General features: G+C 45.2%; 1 protein-coding gene across 1 annotated transcript; it reads right to left on the minus strand.

Moving 5' to 3' along the window:
* Positions 1 to 4615: 4615 nt before the first annotated feature.
* Positions 4616 to 20036, minus strand: LOC140485957 (large ribosomal subunit protein uL18m-like). Its single transcript, XM_072584398.1, has 5 exons — positions 19958 to 20036; positions 19682 to 19856; positions 15119 to 15356; positions 9666 to 9903; positions 4616 to 4780 (listed from the first exon to the last, which is right to left on the minus strand). Exons 1-4 carry the CDS (start codon positions 20034 to 20036, stop codon positions 9724 to 9726), a joined length of 672 nt encoding a protein of 223 aa, XP_072440499.1. The 3' UTR covers positions 4616 to 4780; positions 9666 to 9723.

A 20036-nucleotide genomic window follows, 5' to 3' on the forward strand; every position in this document is an offset into this window, starting at 1 on the left:
CCTACCTCAAAGGCAGAAAACCCAAGTTTAAGTCCTCACTACTCCAGAGCTATGTCATAACATTACATTACCTACAGGGTGGAAACAAGCTATTTGGCCCAACAAGTCCACACCGACCCACCGAAGCGCAACCCACCCAGACCCATTCCCCTACATTTACCCCTTCACCTAACACTACGGGCAATTTAGCATGGCCAATTCACCTAACCTGCATATTTTTGGATTGCGGGAGGAAACTGGAGCATCCGGAGGAAACCCACGCAGACACGGGGAGAATGTGCAAACTCCACACAGAGAGTCACCTGAGATGGGAATCGAACCCAGGTCTGCTGGCGCTGTGAGGCAGCAGTGCTAACCACTGTGCCACCCATTTCCTGTGTTCTTCCCACTTGATATTTGTGTGTTTGCTGAGGTAGGTGGTAACATTTCTGGTAATGTTTCTTAGTGGTTGGAATATGGGATCTGACTCGAAATGTTTGTTAATGGAATGCCAGGTTGAGTGCCAGACCTTCAGGAATTTCTGTGCATTTCTTTGCCATACGTCAAGGACATTTCTGAAACAAACACCAGACTACTCTGACCCCTAGGTATTATGGTAGCCCACAAATCAGCAATTACGCTACAACAGCTACTGATGAGCATAAAGGATCCCATACCTGCAACTAACAGAATCAACATTATATACAAAATACCATGGAAAGATTGCCACAAAAGGCACACTGGAAAAAAAAACTAGCCATCAGGATACATGAACACCAACTAGCCACCAAGATATATGATCAACTATCACTTGTGTCCATACACATGGACAAAGAAGGAGACCAATTTGACTGGGACACACGTACCTATCCACGGACAAGCTAAAGACATGCATGGGAATCCCTGGAGGCCTGGCACCCAACCTAGAACTCCATGAACAAACATGTAGAATTATACCCCATACACCAACAACTAAGAAACAAAACCAGATATGAAACAACCCACCTCAGCAAACCGGGAGACATAAATAACAACCAGGACAGAACACCAACGCTTCACGGGAGATGGACTGGTTATGTTACCTAATACGGTGTTGAAAAGTCTGCAAACAAACTTTCCAACAAGCAAGTCAACAACCTCTGATCCAAATCGTTTTGATGAACAGCAGTGGACCCAGCACCGAAACTTGCTGAACACCACTGGTTACCGGCCTCCAGTCTAAAAACAACTCTACAATCTTCCTCTGTTTTCTATTGTCAAGCTAATTTTGTATCCAATTGTATCCCATGTGATCTAACTATACTAATTAGTCTACCATGTAGAACATTATCAAAGGTTTTACTAAAGTCTATGTCAATAACATCTAATGCTCTACCTTTATTAATCCTTTTAATTACGTCCTCAAAAACCTCAATCAAATTGATGGGACACAATTTCCCAATCACAAAACCATACTGACTATCCTTAATCTGTCTTTACCTCTCCAAATGCAATGTATTTTATAATTTTATTTTTATAAATATGATATTTTATAATCTCTTCAACAACTGGCTCGAAGGTAGAAGATAGTGTGCTGACGCATGATTGCCTTCAGATTGGGGGCCTGTGACCAGTAGTGTGCCACAAGGATCGGTGCTGGGTTCATTGCTTTGTGTCATTTATATAAATAATATGGATGTGAAGTGTCGTTAGTCAGTTTGCAGATGACCACAGAATTGGAGGTGTAGTGGACAGCGAAGAAGGTTACCTCAGATTACAACAGGATCTTGACCAGATGGGCCAATGGGCTTAGGAGTGGCAGATGGAGTTTAATTTAGATAAATGTGAGGTGCAGCATTTAGGAAAGGCAAATCAGGGCAGGACTTGTATACTTAACACTAAGGTCCTGGGGAGTGCTGCTAAACAAACAGACCTTGGAGTGAAGGTTCATAGTTCTTTGAAAGTGGAGTCGCAGGTAGATAGGATAGTGAAGGTGGTGTTTGGTCAGAGCATTGAGTAAAGGAGTTGGGAGATCATGTTGCGGCTGTACAGGACCTTGGTTAGGCCACTTTTGGGATACGGTGTGCAATTTTGCTCTTCCTGCTATAAGATGGATGTTGTGAAACTTGAAAGGGTTCTGAAAAGACTTACAAGGATTTTGCTAGGGTTAGAGAGTTTGAGCAAAAGGGAAAGGCTGAATGGGTGGGGCAATTTTCATTGGAGTATCTGAGGCTGAGGGGTGACCTTATAGAGGTTTATAAAATCATGCAGGGGCATGGATAGGACAAATAGACAAGGTATTTTCCCTGAGATGGGGGAGCTCCAGAATTAGAGGGCATAGGTTGAGGGTGAGAGGGGAGATATTTAAAAGGGACCTAAGAGGCAACTTTTCCACATAGAGGGTGGTGCATGTATGGAATATGCTGCCAGAGGAAGTGGTGGAAGCTGGTACAATTACAACATTAAAAGGCACAGGATGAGCACAGGAATAGGAGGCATTTAGATGGATCTGGGCCAAGTGCTGGCAAATAGAACTAGATTAGTTTAGGATATCTGGTCAGCGTGGATGAGTTGGACCGAAGGGTCTGTTTCTGTGCTGTACATCTCTATGACTCTATAACTCCATGTAACACCGATGACAGATTCACTGGTCTATAGTTCCCTGGCTTCTCCTTAGAGCCTTTCTTTAAATAAAGGCACATTAATCGACCTGCAGTCCTCTAGTGCCCCATAGATATCTATGGTAGGGGGCCCACAATTTCTTCTCTGTCTATCCACAACGTCCTGGGATACACTTGATCAGGTCCCAGAGATTTATCCACCTTTATGTGTTTTTAAGATCTCCAGCACCTCCTCTTCTGTAATGTGGATTCTTTTCAAAACATCAATATTTATTCTCAGTTCTCTTGCCTTCATGTTTCTCCACAGTAAAAACTGGCACAAAATTTAGTAAGCCTGCCATCATCTGTGGTTCCACACAAAGATAACCTCATCCATCTTTAAGGTGCCTTATTTTTTCCTTAGCTGCTCTTAACATATGTGTTGAATCTCTGGATTATTGTTAACCTTATCTGCCATGGCTATCTCATCTTCTTTTGTCCCCCGATTTCCCTCTTAATAATGGACCTATCTATCTCTCTTGAAATACTCTTCAAAGGATTCACTTGATCCCAGTTGTCTATACCTAACATATGCCTCCTTATACTTGTTCAAACAGAGCCTCAATGAAGGCAGCATTTGGTATACATGCCGTTATTGCATAGTGCATTGAGTATAGACTTTGGGAGGTCATGTTGCAGCTGTACAGGACATTTGTTAGGCCATTATTAAAATACTGTGCGCAATTCTGGCCTCCCTGCTATGAGAAGGATGTTGTGAAATTTGTAAGGGTTTAGGAAAGTTTTCCAAGGATGTTGCCAGGATTGGAAGATTTGAGCTATAAGGAGAGGTGGAATACACTGGGGCTATTTTCCCTGGAGGCTGAGGGGTGACCTTACAGAGGTTTATAAAATCATGAGGGGCATGAATAGGGTAAATACACAAGGTACTTTCCTCGGGTTGGGCGAGTCAAAAGCTTGAGGGCACAGGTTTAGTATGAGAGGGGAAACATTTAAAAGGGGCAGTTTTTTCACGCAGAGGGTGGTGCGTGTATGGAATGAGCTGCCTGAGAAATTGTTGGAGGCTAGTACAATTACAACACTTAAAAGGCCTCTGGATGGGTATATGAATAGGAAGGGTTTAGAGGGATATGGGCCAAGTGCTGGTGAATGGGACTAGATTAATGTAGGGTATCTGGTTGGCATAGACGAGTTGGACCAAAGTCTGTGCTGTATGTCTCTGCGACTTAATGTCTTCATCCACTGTACTCGCATTTACCAGCTTTACTCTAACAGGAACATAATGGTGTCCAGAAAGAAAATCACTGCCAAGGTGCTGCAGGGATTAAAATCCCAAATTTGTGATGATTTTTGCATCCCCAGGATTAAGAGGCGATTGGTGAAATCTCTCATTTTCTGGAACAGTCTCAGTGGAATGGAATTTTTTTTAGTCACTTGTGGGACATGAGCATCACTAGCTGGCCAGCATTTATCACCAGTGCCCAGTGGCTCTTGAGAAGTTGGTGATGAGCTGCCTTCCTGAATTGCTGTAGTCCATGAGATATAGGTAGACCCCTCAGGGAGGGAATTCCATGATTTTGAACCAGCGACGGTGTAGGAATGGCAATATATTTCCAAGTCAGGATGGCGAGTGTCTTGGAGTGGAACTTGAGGGGTTGGGGTTCCATGTATCTGCTGCCCTTGTCCTTCTAAATGGAAATGGTCATGGATGCTTAGCTATCTACTAATCTGTCTCTTCACCTTCAGGGATCTGTGGGCAAGACCCCTGTTCCTCTGAGTTTCCTAGTGTCCTATCATTCACTGAGTACTCCCCTTGTCTTGTAACACAGGAACAGGAGATCATTCAGTTCCTCAATCCTGTTACACAGGAATAGGAAGGAGACCAGTCAGTCCCCCAGCAGATAAGATCAGTGAGCTCAGAATAAACCTTGGCTGATGGGAGGGAGATGGAGCAATCTGGGATCATCTTGCTGTGTGTGAAGCCTGCACCCTCACCCCGCATCCCTTATGACAACCCGTGAAAAGAATGAGTTCTGAAGTCAGACAGAATCTTTTGCTTTATTTAGGAATTGAAAGGAACTTGTTGCGATGCCTTTGCCCCATCTCACCTTCGGTCCCAAATTCCCATGCATCGACTGGTACACTCTCCGTGGTTCGCTGAGGATCAGCCCACTGTCTTTTAGCGCAGAGCGGAATCGCTGGATCTACAGAGCACAGAGAGATGGAGATGAGATGAGTTTGTTCGCTGATAGCCCCTTGCTGCCCTCCCTCTCTCTATCCCACAGGGTAGCTGTCACTTCTCTGCCCAATCCTGAGGCAGTGATTCTTCTCCTCCAGTCAAATCTACCCTCTTCTTCTGTAATACCTCTCCCAGACAACTATCCCTATGGGATTGTGATTCCTACCTCAATCGATGAGCCTAAAAAAATTCTGATTGTTTCCTCCTCCCCCACAAACTTTCTTTCATTATTCCAGGGTTTTGTGATTGCTATTTGGACTGACAAACTCCCATTTTTATCCCAGGTTAAAACTCAGTTTAGAAGATTGCGATACTGCAGACTTGAACTGTTTCCTGAGATGTAAGGGACAAGGAGAAGTTGTTATGAAGGAATTAAAGGCAACATTCCAATTAACCATACCTGGGAGAAAAAGGAGTCAAAGCAACATAAATAACCCGTTTCCAGGGTTAGCAAAGTTAATTGTTTGACAACCAGCTGTCTTGTGACTAATAGGTAATTAATATTCCCTGCATGAGGGATGTACTGAAGTGAAGGGGTTACTGGCACAACATGCAATGTTTTGAATAGAAAGTTGGCATCAAGTGTAACAAGGAACAGAAAAGCTACTCCCAATAAGAAGGCAATCCAAAGACTTGAATACTCCAGAATCAATATTGTGGATGAACAAATCTAAAGGAGCATCAATCATGTCACATTACAAGGCAGAAAATTCTAGAAGATTTCAGATTCAGGATTCCTCAGCAGCAGAACTCTGAAGAACGGCACTGTACAAGGATGATACCCTGGACATCCAAAGACAGACATTGTAGGTCGTAATCGTAGCTAAATTCCACCATGAATCAGGTAATACCCAAGCTGGGTTGTGAGGCCTAACTCGCTGACCGGAGGTCCTTATTTTGGCTGCCACGTGCAATAAAGATTAAGTACAGACTAACCTCAATTATCCGTATTTTGGATTATCCGAACAAGGTCTCAAGGTCTAATAAAAATATTACATCAAAGAGGTAGGTGAATTTGGATTGCCTGTACTGAAGAACATGTGAAAACACTGGCAAAATCAAAGAAACACAATCACCTCAAGCAACAATGAGTGGAGTTTTTGGTTTCACGTAAGGATTAGTTACACAGTCCTTTTCAAACGTGTGCTTTATTTCCGTCACTTTACTGGGCAGTTCTTGAAATAAATTGCCGAGAAAGTAAACATGCGCAAGGCAGTGCTTCTGATTTCCTACTGTGACACTGAGTTCACAGAAACTTGATAAATGCTCTTGTGATTGTAGAAGCTGTTCAGGACCTTGCTTAATGCAGGGATTTCATATATTTATGTGATGTTAAGGGTTTAAGTCCTTCTCAGTTTAACCTGCAATTTGCAGAATGCAAAGATTAGTTTGTTCAAATAGCAGACTCATCAAAATTATTGATTTAAACAAACTGTCTGGTAGAGCACTGCGATCCGAACGAAAAGGTGCTCGCCCAACTCATTCAGATAATAGAGGTTCCTCTGTTTTAAGACTGGATTGTCTTGGAGATTCCTTAGTAAGTAGCCAAATTAAAGGTAGCTTGTGGTAATTCACCCACAAGATCTAATTGAAGTTTGTAAGATGCTAAAGGAGATTAACAAAGTAGACGCAGAGAAGATGTTTCCCCTTGTGGGGCAATGTAGGTTAAGAGGCTGAAAGATTTGGGAGGATGCACTGCAACATTGAGTCAAAGTTAAAATCAGATCGGCCATGACCTTATTGAACGGCAGAGTAAGCTGGAGGAGCTGAGTGGCTTCCTTACGGTCCTCGTTCATATGAGAGGTCATCGTTTTAGGCTTAACATATGGCACGTTTAATAACAGACATGACGAGGGTTGGTACCTGGGACTTCGATGTTGTGGCCATTACAGAGATGTGGGTAGAACAGGGACAGGAATGGCTGTTGCAGGTTCCAGGGTTTAAATGTTTTAGTAGGGTCAGAGATGGGGGTAAAAGAGGGGGAGGTGTGGCATTGCTTGTCAAGGATAATATTACAGCAGTAGAAAGGGTGATGGAGGAAGACTTGCCATCTGAGGTAGTGTGGGCGGAGGTTAGAAATAGGAAAGGTGAGGTCACCCTGTTCGGAGTTTTCTACAGGCCTCCTAATAGTCCGAGAGAAGTAGAGGAAAGTATTGCCAGGATGATTCAGGAGAAGAGTGAAAGTAGCAGGGTGGTTGTTATGGGGGACTTTAACTTCCCAGATATTGACTGGGAAAGCTATAGCTCGAGTTCGTTAGATGGGTCGGTGTTTGTCCAATGTGTGCAGGAGGGTTTCCTGACACAATATGTAGACAGGCCAACAAGAGGTGAGGCTATACTGGATTTGGTTCTAGGTAATGAACCAGGCCAGGTGTTTGACTTGGAGGTAGGTGAGCACTTCAGGGGCAGTGACCACAACTCGGTGACTTTTACTCTAGTGATGGAGAGGGATAAGTGTGCACTGCAGGCCAACAGTTATAGCTGGGGGCCGGGAAATTATGATGCGGTGAGGCATGACTTAGGATGCGTGGATTGGAAAAATAGGCTTCAAGGGAAGAACACAAATGATATGTGGAGATTGTTCAAGGAACAGCTAATGGGTGTCCTTGATAAGTATGTACCAGTCAGGCAGGGAGTAAAGGGTCTTGTGAGGGAGCCGTTTAATAAGGAATTGGAATCCCTTGTGAAAGGGAAGAGGGCGGCCTATGTAAAGATGAGGCGTGAAGGTTCAGTTGGGGCGATTGAGAGTTATAAGGTAGCCAGGAAGGATCGAAAGACAGAGCTAAGAGCAGCGAGAAGGGGTAATGAAAAGTCCTTAGTTGGTAGGATTAGGGAAAACCCAAAGGCTTTCTACAGGTATGTCAGGAATAAAAGGATGACTAGGGTAGGTATCGGTCCAGTCAAGGATAGTAGTGGGAAGTTGTGTGTGTGGAGGTGGAGGAGATTGGTGAGACACTGAATCAAAACTTTTCGTCAGTATTCACTCAGGAACAGGACATTGTTGCCGATGTGAATATTGAGTCACAAGTGATTAGAATGGATGGCCTTGAGGTACGTAGGGAAGAGGTCTGGGGAATACTGGAAAGGATGAAAATAGATAAGTCCCCTGGGCCTGATGACATTTATCCTAGGATCCTCTGGGAAGCTAGGGAGGAGATAGCGGATCCATTGGCCTTGATTTTTATGTCGTCAATGTCTACGGGAATAGTGCCAGAAGACTGGAGGATAGCAAATGTGGTCCCCTTGTTCAAGAAGGGGAGCAGGGATAGCCCGAGTAACTATAGGCCAGTGAGTCTCACTTCTGTTGTGGGCAAAGTCTTAGAGAGAATTGTAAGGGATAGGATTTAATGAACATCTGGATAGGAATAATGTGATCAAGGATAGTCAGCATGGTTTTGTGAAGGGCTGGTCGTGCCTCACAAACCTTATTGAATTCTTTGAGAAGGTGACCAAGGAAGTGGACGAGGGTAAAGCAGTAGATGTGGTGTATATGGATTTTAGCAAGGCGTTCGATAAAGTATCCCATGGCAGGCTAATGCAAAAACTACGGAGATATGGCATTAAGGGTGCATTAGAGGCTTGGATTAGGAATTGGCTGGCTGGAAGGATACAGAGGGTAGTAGTTGATGGTATAGTTCATCTTGGAGCGCAGTTACTAGCGGTGTTCCAGAAGGATCTGTTTTGGGACCATTGCTGTTTGTCATTTTTATAAATGACCTGGAGGAGGGGCTTGAAGGCTGGGTGAGCAAGTTTGCGGATGACACAAAAGTCTGTGAAGTTGGGGACAGCGAAGGAGGATGTGGCAGGTTACAGCGCGATATAGATAAGTTGCAGAGCTGGGCAGTAAGGTGGCAAATGGAATTCAATGTAGCTAAGTGTGAAGTCATTCACTTTGGTAGGAGTAACAAGAAGATGGATTACTGGGCTAATGGTAGACTACTTGGTAGTGTGGATGAGCAGAAGGATGTTGGTGTCCATGTACACAGATCTTTGAAAGTTGCCACCCAGGTAAATAGTGCTGTGATGAAGGCATATGGTGTACTGGGCTTTATTGGTAGAGGAATTGAGTTCCGGAGTCCTGAGGTCATGTTGCAGTTGTATAAGACTCTGGTGTGGCCTCATCTGGAGTATTGTGTGCAGTTTTGGTCGCCATACTATAGGAAGGATGTGGAGGCATTGGAACGAGTGCAGAGAAGGTTTACCAGGATGTTGCCTGGCATGGTAGAAAGATCATATGAGGAAAGGCTGAGGCACTTGGGACTTTTCTCATTGGAGAAAAGAAGGTTTAGGGGAGATTTGATAGAGGTGTACAAGATGATTAGGGGTTTAGATAGGGTTGACAGTGAGAACCTTTTTCCGCGTATGGAGTCAGCTGTTACTAGGGGACACAGCTTTAAATTAAGGGGTGGTAGGTATAGGACAGATGTTAGGGGTAGATTTTTTACTCAGCGGGTTGTGAATTCATGGAATGCCCTGCCAGTAGCAGTGGTGGACTCTCCCTCTTTATGGTCATTTAAGCGGGCATTGGACAAGCATATGGAGGTTATTGGGCTAGTGTAGGTTAGGTAGGCTTCGGTCGGTGCAACATCGAGGGCCGAAGGGCCTGTACTGCGCTGTATTTTTCTATGTTCTATGTTCTCATAAGGGGATTTGCCTCTCCAGAGTGTGATAGTCACTGAATAAATTTGAGGTGGTAGACAATTTTTTAGTCAGTAATGGTTTCAAGACAGTGGGCAGGACTGTGGAGTTGAGGCCGGATGCAATCAGCCACAATCCTGTTTAAGTGAGTCACCCATCTTTCCTCCTAAACTAATCAGGACCCTCATTCTCTTAAAGTTCTCGGGACTTACCGACTCTGCCCGGTATTCCCAAGGGATAGCCCGGAATTGGAGGTAGCCGATCCCGGCCTCAAGGCAGCGTTGAGCTAGCACACGGCCCACAGTCTCGGCTGCAGTGACGTCCCGGGTGCTGTATAGGTGCTTCTTGATGGACCACTCTTGGGTCGAAGCTGAGATGACCACCTCGCCCTGACTGCTTGCTGCCTCCACACAGGCTGTGACGTGCCTCTGGCTCTTCCTGAAACGCAACCTGGCATCAAGCAGTAGAGAGACAGAAAAATCAATGACAAAGGAAATGAGAGATATCAGCAGCAAATCATCCTGTGAGGCACCACTTACCACAACTGCACTCCCCTGCCTTCTTCAATCGTCTTTGTCACTTCATCAAAAACTCAATTAAGTTGGTGAGATACCATTTCTCATGCACAAAACCATGTTGACTATCCCTAATAAGTCCTTGGCTTTCCAAATGCACATAGATCCTATCCCTCACAATCCCCTCCAACAACTTACCCACCACTGACATCAGTTCCCTGGCTTTTGCTTACTACCTTTCTTAAATAATCACACCACATTAGCCACCCTCCAATCTACTGGCACTTCATTCGTGGCTATCGATGATACAAATATATCAGCAAGGGACCCAAAAATCACTTCCCATACTTCTGAGGCGTTAGATAAAGTCCTTGGGATTACAGGAATGAAATGGGATCAGGGAACCGAGTTGGCTGATCAGCCATGATCACATGGATTGTTAAAAGGGGTAAACAGCCTCCTCCTTTGCTTATACTGTATGTTTCTATGAGCCTTGTGTGACCTTATTTCTAAGTCAATGAATGCGAACATGGCGCTACAGCTAGCAATTTGGAAAACAAGTAGTCCTTTGGCCTTTTTATGAGTAGTAGTGAGTCCAGCCGTTAAACTGTCTTCCATTTTCTTCCACGCAATTTTGGTGAGATGGAATATTCCATCTAGTTTTGTCATTCCTGATAAAGGGCTTACCCCCGGAACGTCGACTCTCCTGCTCCTCGGATGCTGCATGACCTGCCATGTTTTTCCAGCGCCACACTTTTCGACTCTAGTTTTGAGGCACAGTCTCAGAATAAAAGGGAAGCATGAGGAGGAATTTCTTCTCTCAGAGGGGAGTGAATCTGCGGAACTCTTGACCACAGAGGGCGGTCGAGGCTGAGTCATTAATTATATTGAAGGCTGCGATGAGATTTTTAATCTGGAAGGGATCAAAGATTATAAAGAAAGACAGGAGAGTGGAGTTGATAATTGCCAAATCAGCCATGACCCCATCGGACAAAAGAGTACATTCAATTGGCTGACCTCTGTTCCAACATCATATGGACTGTCAGGTAGATACTGCGGTTACTCAGGGAACACAGCAACTAACGTGCAGACAGCAAGAACTGACTAACAGCACTGTGATATCGGGCTGATTGCCTGTTTTCACCAACTGGACACAAGTTTTAAAGATTCAGATTGGAATTCACAGTGCTTCTTCCAAGGAGGTCACGAAATCTTTAATATGGACTTCAGACAGCAGTCAGCCAGTTAGATGTCGCAGAGGGACACAGTCTGGCACTCCCTCAGCACTGACCCTCCAACAGTGTGCTACTCCAGTACAACAGTTCTCACATCAGCCCAGATACCAGTGGTTAGATTTCTGCTCTCCCATCTAACCCAGAATCTCGGAAGTCTGAGACAAGAGGACTATTCACTGAAGAATTTTCACATTCACTCGGCCAGAGGCAGAACTCAGGGACAAAGAGCTGACAGCCACTGGCAATGGAAACGGGAAATTGGCAGAAATTGACACAGCAGTGAACCTGCACAGTTACTGCCTTTGCTGTTTGAATTCGTGAATCACTGGACATTGGAATACATCTGGGAAAACAAACAAGTGAAATTCACAACTAATCTTGGAGGAACCTGTTTGGGAGAGGGGACAGCACAGAAACAGGTAAGTGGATATTTTAAGCATGGCCTTACAGTAAATCTGCAGTTGTGAGTAGAGTTGGTGTTTTATTATGTTTTTTTGAGATATGCCTCTTGATTAAACTTAAAATATAAGCCACAAGTATTAATTTAACCTGGAGCAGTGTTTTGTAGAGGAATAAGACAGTGCTATTTTCTGTGTCTGTAGACTAAAAGCAAAAATGGCCTTTAGTAGAGTGATATGCTCTTCTTGTCGGATGTAGGAGTTCAGGGAGAGTTTAAGGGTTACTGAGGACTATATCTGCAATATATGCCGTTGATTACGAATCCTTTCAAATTGAATGGATCGGTTGGAGAGACAGTTCGAGGTAATGAGGAATTTACAAGAGCAGGGAGACATGAAGGATGGCAGTTATAGGAAGAAGGAAAAGATGCAGATACAGTCACATAGATTGGTTAACTCCAGGAAAGGTAAGAGAGGTAGACAGTTCGTGCAGGAGTCTTCTGTGGCTATCCCCATTTCAAATAAGTATGCTGTTTTGGAACATGTGGGGTTGATGATTCTCAGGGAAACGTAGCAAACAGCCAAGATTCTGGTACTGAGACCAGTTCTAATGCAATGACAGGTACATCAGGTTCCAAGAGATCGATTGAATTTGAGGACTGTCTAGAATTTGAGGACAGATGGTCCTGTGGCCAGCGGCATAAAATCAGAATGGTGTGTTGCATTCCTGGTGCCAGAGTCAAGGATGTCTCAGAGGGGATGCAGAATGTTCTCAAGTGGAAGAGGGGCCAGCAGGAGGTCATTGGAACCAATGACATAGGAAGGGAAAAGATTGAGATTCTGAAAGGAGATTACAGGGAGTTAGGCAGGAATTTAAAAAGGAGGCCCATGAGAGTACTAATATCTGGATTACTCCTGGTGTTATGAGCTAGTGAGGGCAGGAATAGGAGGATAGAGCAGATGAATGCATGGCTGAGGAGCAGGTGCACGCGAGAAGGATTCAAAATTTTGGATCATTGGAAGCTCTTTTGGGGTAGAGGTGACCTGCACAAGAAGGATGGATTGTATCTAAATTGGAAGAGGACTAATATACTGGCAGGGAGATTTGTTAGAGCTGCTTGGGAGGATTTAAACTAGTATGATGGGGGTGTGGGACCCAGGGAGATAGTGAGGAAAGAGATCAATCTGAGACTGGTACAGTTGAGAACAAAGGCGAGTCAAACAGTAAGGGCAGGCAGGAACAAAGCAGACAACAGAGTAGGACTGATAAATTAAACTGCATTTATTTCAATGCAAGAGGCCTAACAGGGAAGGCAGATGAACTGAGGGCATGGTTAGGAACATGGGACTGGGATATCATAACAATTAGAGAAACATAGCTCAGGGATGGACAGAACTGGCAGCTTAATGTTCCAGGATACAAATGCTAGGAAGGATCGAAAGACAGAGCTAAGAGCAGCGAGAAGGGGTAATGAAAAGTCCTTAGTTGGTAGGATTAGGGAAAACCCAAAGGCTTTCTACAGGTATGTCAGGAATAAAAGGATGACTAGGGTAGGTATCGGTCCAGTCAAGGATAGTAGTGGGAAGTTGTGTGTGTGGAGGTGGAGGAGATTGGTGAGACACTGAATCAAAACTTTTCGTCAGTATTCACTCAGGAACAGGACATTGTTGCCGATGTGAATATTGAGTCACAAGTGATTAGAATGGATGGCCTTGAGGTACGTAGGGAAGAGGTCTGGGGAATACTGGAAAGGATGAAAATAGATAAGTCCCCTGGGCCTGATGACATTTATCCTAGGATCCTCTGGGAAGCTAGGGAGGAGATAGCGGATCCATTGGCCTTGATTTTTATGTCGTCAATGTCTACGGGAATAGTGCCAGAAGACTGGAGGATAGCAAATGTGGTCCCCTTGTTCAAGAAGGGGAGCAGGGATAGCCCGAGTAACTATAGGCCAGTGAGTCTCACTTCTGTTGTGGGCAAAGTCTTAGAGAGAATTGTAAGGGATAGGATTTAATGAACATCTGGATAGGAATAATGTGATCAAGGATAGTCAGCATGGTTTTGTGAAGGGCTGGTCGTGCCTCACAAACCTTATTGAATTCTTTGAGAAGGTGACCAAGGAAGTGGACGAGGGTAAAGCAGTAGATGTGGTGTATATGGATTTTAGCAAGGCGTTCGATAAAGTATCCCATGGCAGGCTAATGCAAAAACTACGGAGATATGGCATTAAGGGTGCATTAGAGGCTTGGATTAGGAATTGGCTGGCTGGAAGGATACAGAGGGTAGTAGTTGATGGTATAGTTCATCTTGGAGCGCAGTTACTAGCGGTGTTCCAGAAGGATCTGTTTTGGGACCATTGCTGTTTGTCATTTTTATAAATGACCTGGAGGAGGGGCTTGAAGGCTGGGTGAGCAAGTTTGCGGATGACACAAAAGTCTGTGAAGTTGGGGACAGCGAAGGAGGATGTGGCAGGTTACAGCGCGATATAGATAAGTTGCAGAGCTGGGCAGTAAGGTGGCAAATGGAATTCAATGTAGCTAAGTGTGAAGTCATTCACTTTGGTAGGAGTAACAAGAAGATGGATTACTGGGCTAATGGTAGACTACTTGGTAGTGTGGATGAGCAGAAGGATGTTGGTGTCCATGTACACAGATCTTTGAAAGTTGCCACCCAGGTAAATAGTGCTGTGATGAAGGCATATGGTGTACTGGGCTTTATTGGTAGAGGAATTGAGTTCCGGAGTCCTGAGGTCATGTTGCAGTTGTATAAGACTCTGGTGTGGCCTCATCTGGAGTATTGTGTGCAGTTTTGGTCGCCATACTATAGGAAGGATGTGGAGGCATTGGAACGAGTGCAGAGAAGGTTTACCAGGATGTTGCCTGGCATGGTAGAAAGATCATATGAGGAAAGGCTGAGGCACTTGGGACTTTTCTCATTGGAGAAAAGAAGGTTTAGGGGAGATTTGATAGAGGTGTACAAGATGATTAGGGGTTTAGATAGGGTTGACAGTGAGAACCTTTTTCCGCGTATGGAGTCAGCTGTTACTAGGGGACACAGCTTTAAATTAAGGGGTGGTAGGTATAGGACAGATGTTAGGGGTAGATTTTTTACTCAGCGGGTTGTGAATTCATGGAATGCCCTGCCAGTAGCAGTGGTGGACTCTCCCTCTTTATGGTCATTTAAGCGGGCATTGGACAAGCATATGGAGGTTATTGGGCTAGTGTAGGTTAGGTAGGCTTCGGTCGGTGCAACATCGAGGGCCGAAGGGCCTGTACTGCGCTGTATTTTTCTATGTTCTATGTTCTCATAAGGGGATTTGCCTCTCCAGAGTGTGATAGTCACTGAATAAATTTGAGGTGGTAGACAATTTTTTAGTCAGTAATGGTTTCAAGACAGTGGGCAGGACTGTGGAGTTGAGGCCGGATGCAATCAGCCACAATCCTGTTTAAGTGAGTCACCCATCTTTCCTCCTAAACTAATCAGGACCCTCATTCTCTTAAAGTTCTCGGGACTTACCGACTCTGCCCGGTATTCCCAAGGGATAGCCCGGAATTGGAGGTAGCCGATCCCGGCCTCAAGGCAGCGTTGAGCTAGCACACGGCCCACAGTCTCGGCTGCAGTGACGTCCCGGGTGCTGTATAGGTGCTTCTTGATGGACCACTCTTGGGTCGAAGCTGAGATGACCACCTCGCCCTGACTGCTTGCTGCCTCCACACAGGCTGTGACGTGCCTCTGGCTCTTCCTGAAACGCAACCTGGCATCAAGCAGTAGAGAGACAGAAAAATCAATGACAAAGGAAATGAGAGATATCAGCAGCAAATCATCCTGTGAGGCACCACTTACCACAACTGCACTCCCCTGCCTTCTTCAATCGTCTTTGTCACTTCATCAAAAACTCAATTAAGTTGGTGAGATACCATTTCTCATGCACAAAACCATGTTGACTATCCCTAATAAGTCCTTGGCTTTCCAAATGCACATAGATCCTATCCCTCACAATCCCCTCCAACAACTTACCCACCACTGACATCAGTTCCCTGGCTTTTGCTTACTACCTTTCTTAAATAATCACACCACATTAGCCACCCTCCAATCTACTGGCACTTCATTCGTGGCTATCGATGATACAAATATATCAGCAAGGGACCCAAAAATCACTTCCCATACTTCTGAGGCGTTAGATAAAGTCCTTGGGATTACAGGAATGAAATGGGATCAGGGAACCGAGTTGGCTGATCAGCCATGATCACATGGATTGTTAAAAGGGGTAAACAGCCTCCTCCTTTGCTTATACTGTATGTTTCTATGAGCCTTGTGTGACCTTATTTCTAAGTCAATGAATGCGAACATGGCGCTACAGCTAGCAATTTGGAAAACAAGTAGTCCTTTGGCCTTTTTATGAGTAGTAGTGAGTCCAGCCGTTAAACTGTCTTCCATTTTCTTCCACGCAATTTTGGTGAGATGGAATATTCCATCTAGTTTTGTCATTCCTGATAAAGGGCTTACCCCCGGAACGTCGACTCTCCTGCTCCTCGGATGCTGCATGACCTGCCATGTTTTTCCAGCGCCACACTTTTCGACTCTAGTTTTGAGGCACAGTCTCAGAATAAAAGGGAAGCATGAGGAGGAATTTCTTCTCTCAGAGGGGAGTGAATCTGCGGAACTCTTGACCACAGAGGGCGGTCGAGGCTGAGTCATTAATTATATTGAAGGCTGCGATGAGATTTTTAATCTGGAAGGGATCAAAGATTATAAAGAAAGACAGGAGAGTGGAGTTGATAATTGCCAAATCAGCCATGACCCCATCGGACAAAAGAGTACATTCAATTGGCTGACCTCTGTTCCAACATCATATGGACTGTCAGGTAGATACTGCGGTTACTCAGGGAACACAGCAACTAACGTGCAGACAGCAAGAACTGACTAACAGCACTGTGATATCGGGCTGATTGCCTGTTTTCACCAACTGGACACAAGTTTTAAAGATTCAGATTGGAATTCACAGTGCTTCTTCCAAGGAGGTCACGAAATCTTTAATATGGACTTCAGACAGCAGTCAGCCAGTTAGATGTCGCAGAGGGACACAGTCTGGCACTCCCTCAGCACTGACCCTCCAACAGTGTGCTACTCCAGTACAACAGTTCTCACATCAGCCCAGATACCAGTGGTTAGATTTCTGCTCTCCCATCTAACCCAGAATCTCGGAAGTCTGAGACAAGAGGACTATTCACTGAAGAATTTTCACATTCACTCGGCCAGAGGCAGAACTCAGGGACAAAGAGCTGACAGCCACTGGCAATGGAAACGGGAAATTGGCAGAAATTGACACAGCAGTGAACCTGCACAGTTACTGCCTTTGCTGTTTGAATTCGTGAATCACTGGACATTGGAATACATCTGGGAAAACAAACAAGTGAAATTCACAACTAATCTTGGAGGAACCTGTTTGGGAGAGGGGACAGCACAGAAACAGGTAAGTGGATATTTTAAGCATGGCCTTACAGTAAATCTGCAGTTGTGAGTAGAGTTGGTGTTTTATTATGTTTTTTTGAGATATGCCTCTTGATTAAACTTAAAATATAAGCCACAAGTATTAATTTAACCTGGAGCAGTGTTTTGTAGAGGAATAAGACAGTGCTATTTTCTGTGTCTGTAGACTAAAAGCAAAAATGGCCTTTAGTAGAGTGATATGCTCTTCTTGTCGGATGTAGGAGTTCAGGGAGAGTTTAAGGGTTACTGAGGACTATATCTGCAATATATGCCGTTGATTAAGAATCCTTTCAAATTGAATGGATCGGTTGGAGAGACAGTTCGAGGTAATGAGGAATTTACAAGAGCAGGGAGACATGAAGGATGGCAGTTATAGGAAGAAGGAAAAGATGCAGATACAGTCACATAGATTGGTTAACTCCAGGAAAGGTAAGAGAGGTAGACAGTTCGTGCAGGAGTCTTCTGTGGCTATCCCCATTTCAAATAAGTATGCTGTTTTGGAACATGTGGGGTTGATGATTCTCAGGGAAACGTAGCAAACAGCCAAGATTCTGGTACTGAGACCAGTTCTAATGCAATGACAGGTACATCAGGTTCCAAGAGATCGATTGAATTTGAGGACTGTCTAGAATTTGAGGACAGATGGTCCTGTGGCCAGCGGCATAAAATCAGAATGGTGTGTTGCATTCCTGGTGCCAGAGTCAAGGATGTCTCAGAGGGGATGCAGAATGTTCTCAAGTGGAAGAGGGGCCAGCAGGAGGTCATTGGAACCAATGACATAGGAAGGGAAAAGATTGAGATTCTGAAAGGAGATTACAGGGAGTTAGGCAGGAATTTAAAAAGGAGGCCCATGAGAGTACTAATATCTGGATTACTCCTGGTGTTATGAGCTAGTGAGGGCAGGAATAGGAGGATAGAGCAGATGAATGCATGGCTGAGGAGCAGGTGCACGCGAGAAGGATTCAAAATTTTGGATCATTGGAAGCTCTTTTGGGGTAGAGGTGACCTGCACAAGAAGGATGGATTGTATCTAAATTGGAAGAGGACTAATATACTGGCAGGGAGATTTGTTAGAGCTGCTTGGGAGGATTTAAACTAGTATGATGGGGGTGTGGGACCCAGGGAGATAGTGAGGAAAGAGATCAATCTGAGACTGGTACAGTTGAGAACAAAGGCGAGTCAAACAGTAAGGGCAGGCAGGAACAAAGCAGACAACAGAGTAGGACTGATAAATTAAACTGCATTTATTTCAATGCAAGAGGCCTAACAGGGAAGGCAGATGAACTGAGGGCATGGTTAGGAACATGGGACTGGGATATCATAACAATTAGAGAAACATAGCTCAGGGATGGACAGAACTGGCAGCTTAATGTTCCAGGATACAAATGCTAGGAAGGATAGAAAGGGAGGCAACAGAGGAGGGGGAGTGGCGTTTTTGATAAGGGATAGCATTACTGCTGTACTGAGGGAGGATATTCTCGAAAATACATCCAGGGAAGTTATTTGGGTGGAACTGAAATAAGAAAGGGCTTGTTGGGCTTGTATTATAGACTCCCTCATAGCCAGAGAGAAATTGAGAAACAAATTTGTAAGGAGATCTCAGAACTAGAGCAATAAGCTTAGGGTGAGAGGGGAAGACATAAAAGAGACCTAAGGGGCAACTTTTTCACACAGAGGGTGGTGCGTGTATGAAATGAGCTGCCAAAGGAAGTGGTGGAGGCTGGTACAATTACAACATTTAAAAGGCAATGAATGGGTATACGAATAGGAATGGTTTGGAGGGATATGGGCCAGGTGCTGGGAGGTGCCAGACTGGGTTGAGATATCTGGTCGGTATGGACAAGTTGGACTGTTCCCATGCGGTACATCTCTATGACTCTTTGACTTGCTATCTGAATGCTCATCATTTGGAGATGCCACTGCTGGACTGAGGTGTACAAAGTTAAAAATCACACAACACCAGGTTATAGTCCAACGGGTTTAATTGGAAGCACACTAGCTTTCGGAGTGCCGCTCCATCATCACAACCACCTGAAGAAGGACGAGCGGCACTCCGAAAGATAGTGCTCCCAATTAAACCTGTTGGGACTATAACCGGGTGTTGTGTGATTTTTAACTTTGTATCGGAATGCTGTTGACAAACTGAGGGCAGAAGCTGGAAGAGGGGAAAGCAGACAGATACATTCAAGGGCAAAGCGAACGAAGAGGGAGTGGATTTTTCCCGATAGAGGTGTACAAGTTAATGAGAGGCTTAGATAGAGTAGGTAGCCAGAGACTTCCCCACCCCCCACCCCCGGGCAGAAATGGGTGACACAAGAGGTCATAATTTTAAGGTGACTGCAGGAAGGTATAGGGGCGATGTGAGAGGTAGGTTCTTTCTTCAGAGAGCGGTGGGTGTGTGGAATGCACTGCCAGCGGTGGTAGAAAAGTCAGTGACATTAGGGACATTTAAGCAACTGCTGGACAAGCACATGGACGGCAGTAATTTGCAGGGTGTGTAGATGTGGTTGATGTTAGATAAATGCTCAGCACAACATGGTGGGCCGAAGGGCCTGTACTGTGCTGTCCCATGTGGTGTCCGGTGCTCACCGGTGCCAGTAGCTGCCCCTCGGCCAGGTGCTCTGCCAGCCGTTGTCCTTCCTCGCCAGCGCCAGACGCTCCAGGTTCCGGGGGTTGCGGTTCACAAATCGCGGCGAGACCGTCTCGTTCTCTCGCGTGTCCGGGGCTATCGAGGCTTCAGCCGAGGCCGACATCAACCGCCAACCTTCAGGCCCAGAGAGAGAGACGGGGTTAATGCAGGTGCACATGGGTCATCACTGCTGACAATGGCCGGGTGATAGGGGCATGACTCTGCCCACCCAGTACCTGCTCGAGCGGGAGCCGCCGCCGCCGCCGCCGCCGCTCGCTCCAGCTGCAACCCGAGAGCGACCACCACCGCCGCCAT

This window comes from Chiloscyllium punctatum, chromosome 15, assembly GCF_047496795.1.
Source record: "Chiloscyllium punctatum isolate Juve2018m chromosome 15, sChiPun1.3, whole genome shotgun sequence".
Taxonomy (NCBI): Eukaryota; Metazoa; Chordata; class Chondrichthyes; order Orectolobiformes; family Hemiscylliidae; genus Chiloscyllium; species Chiloscyllium punctatum.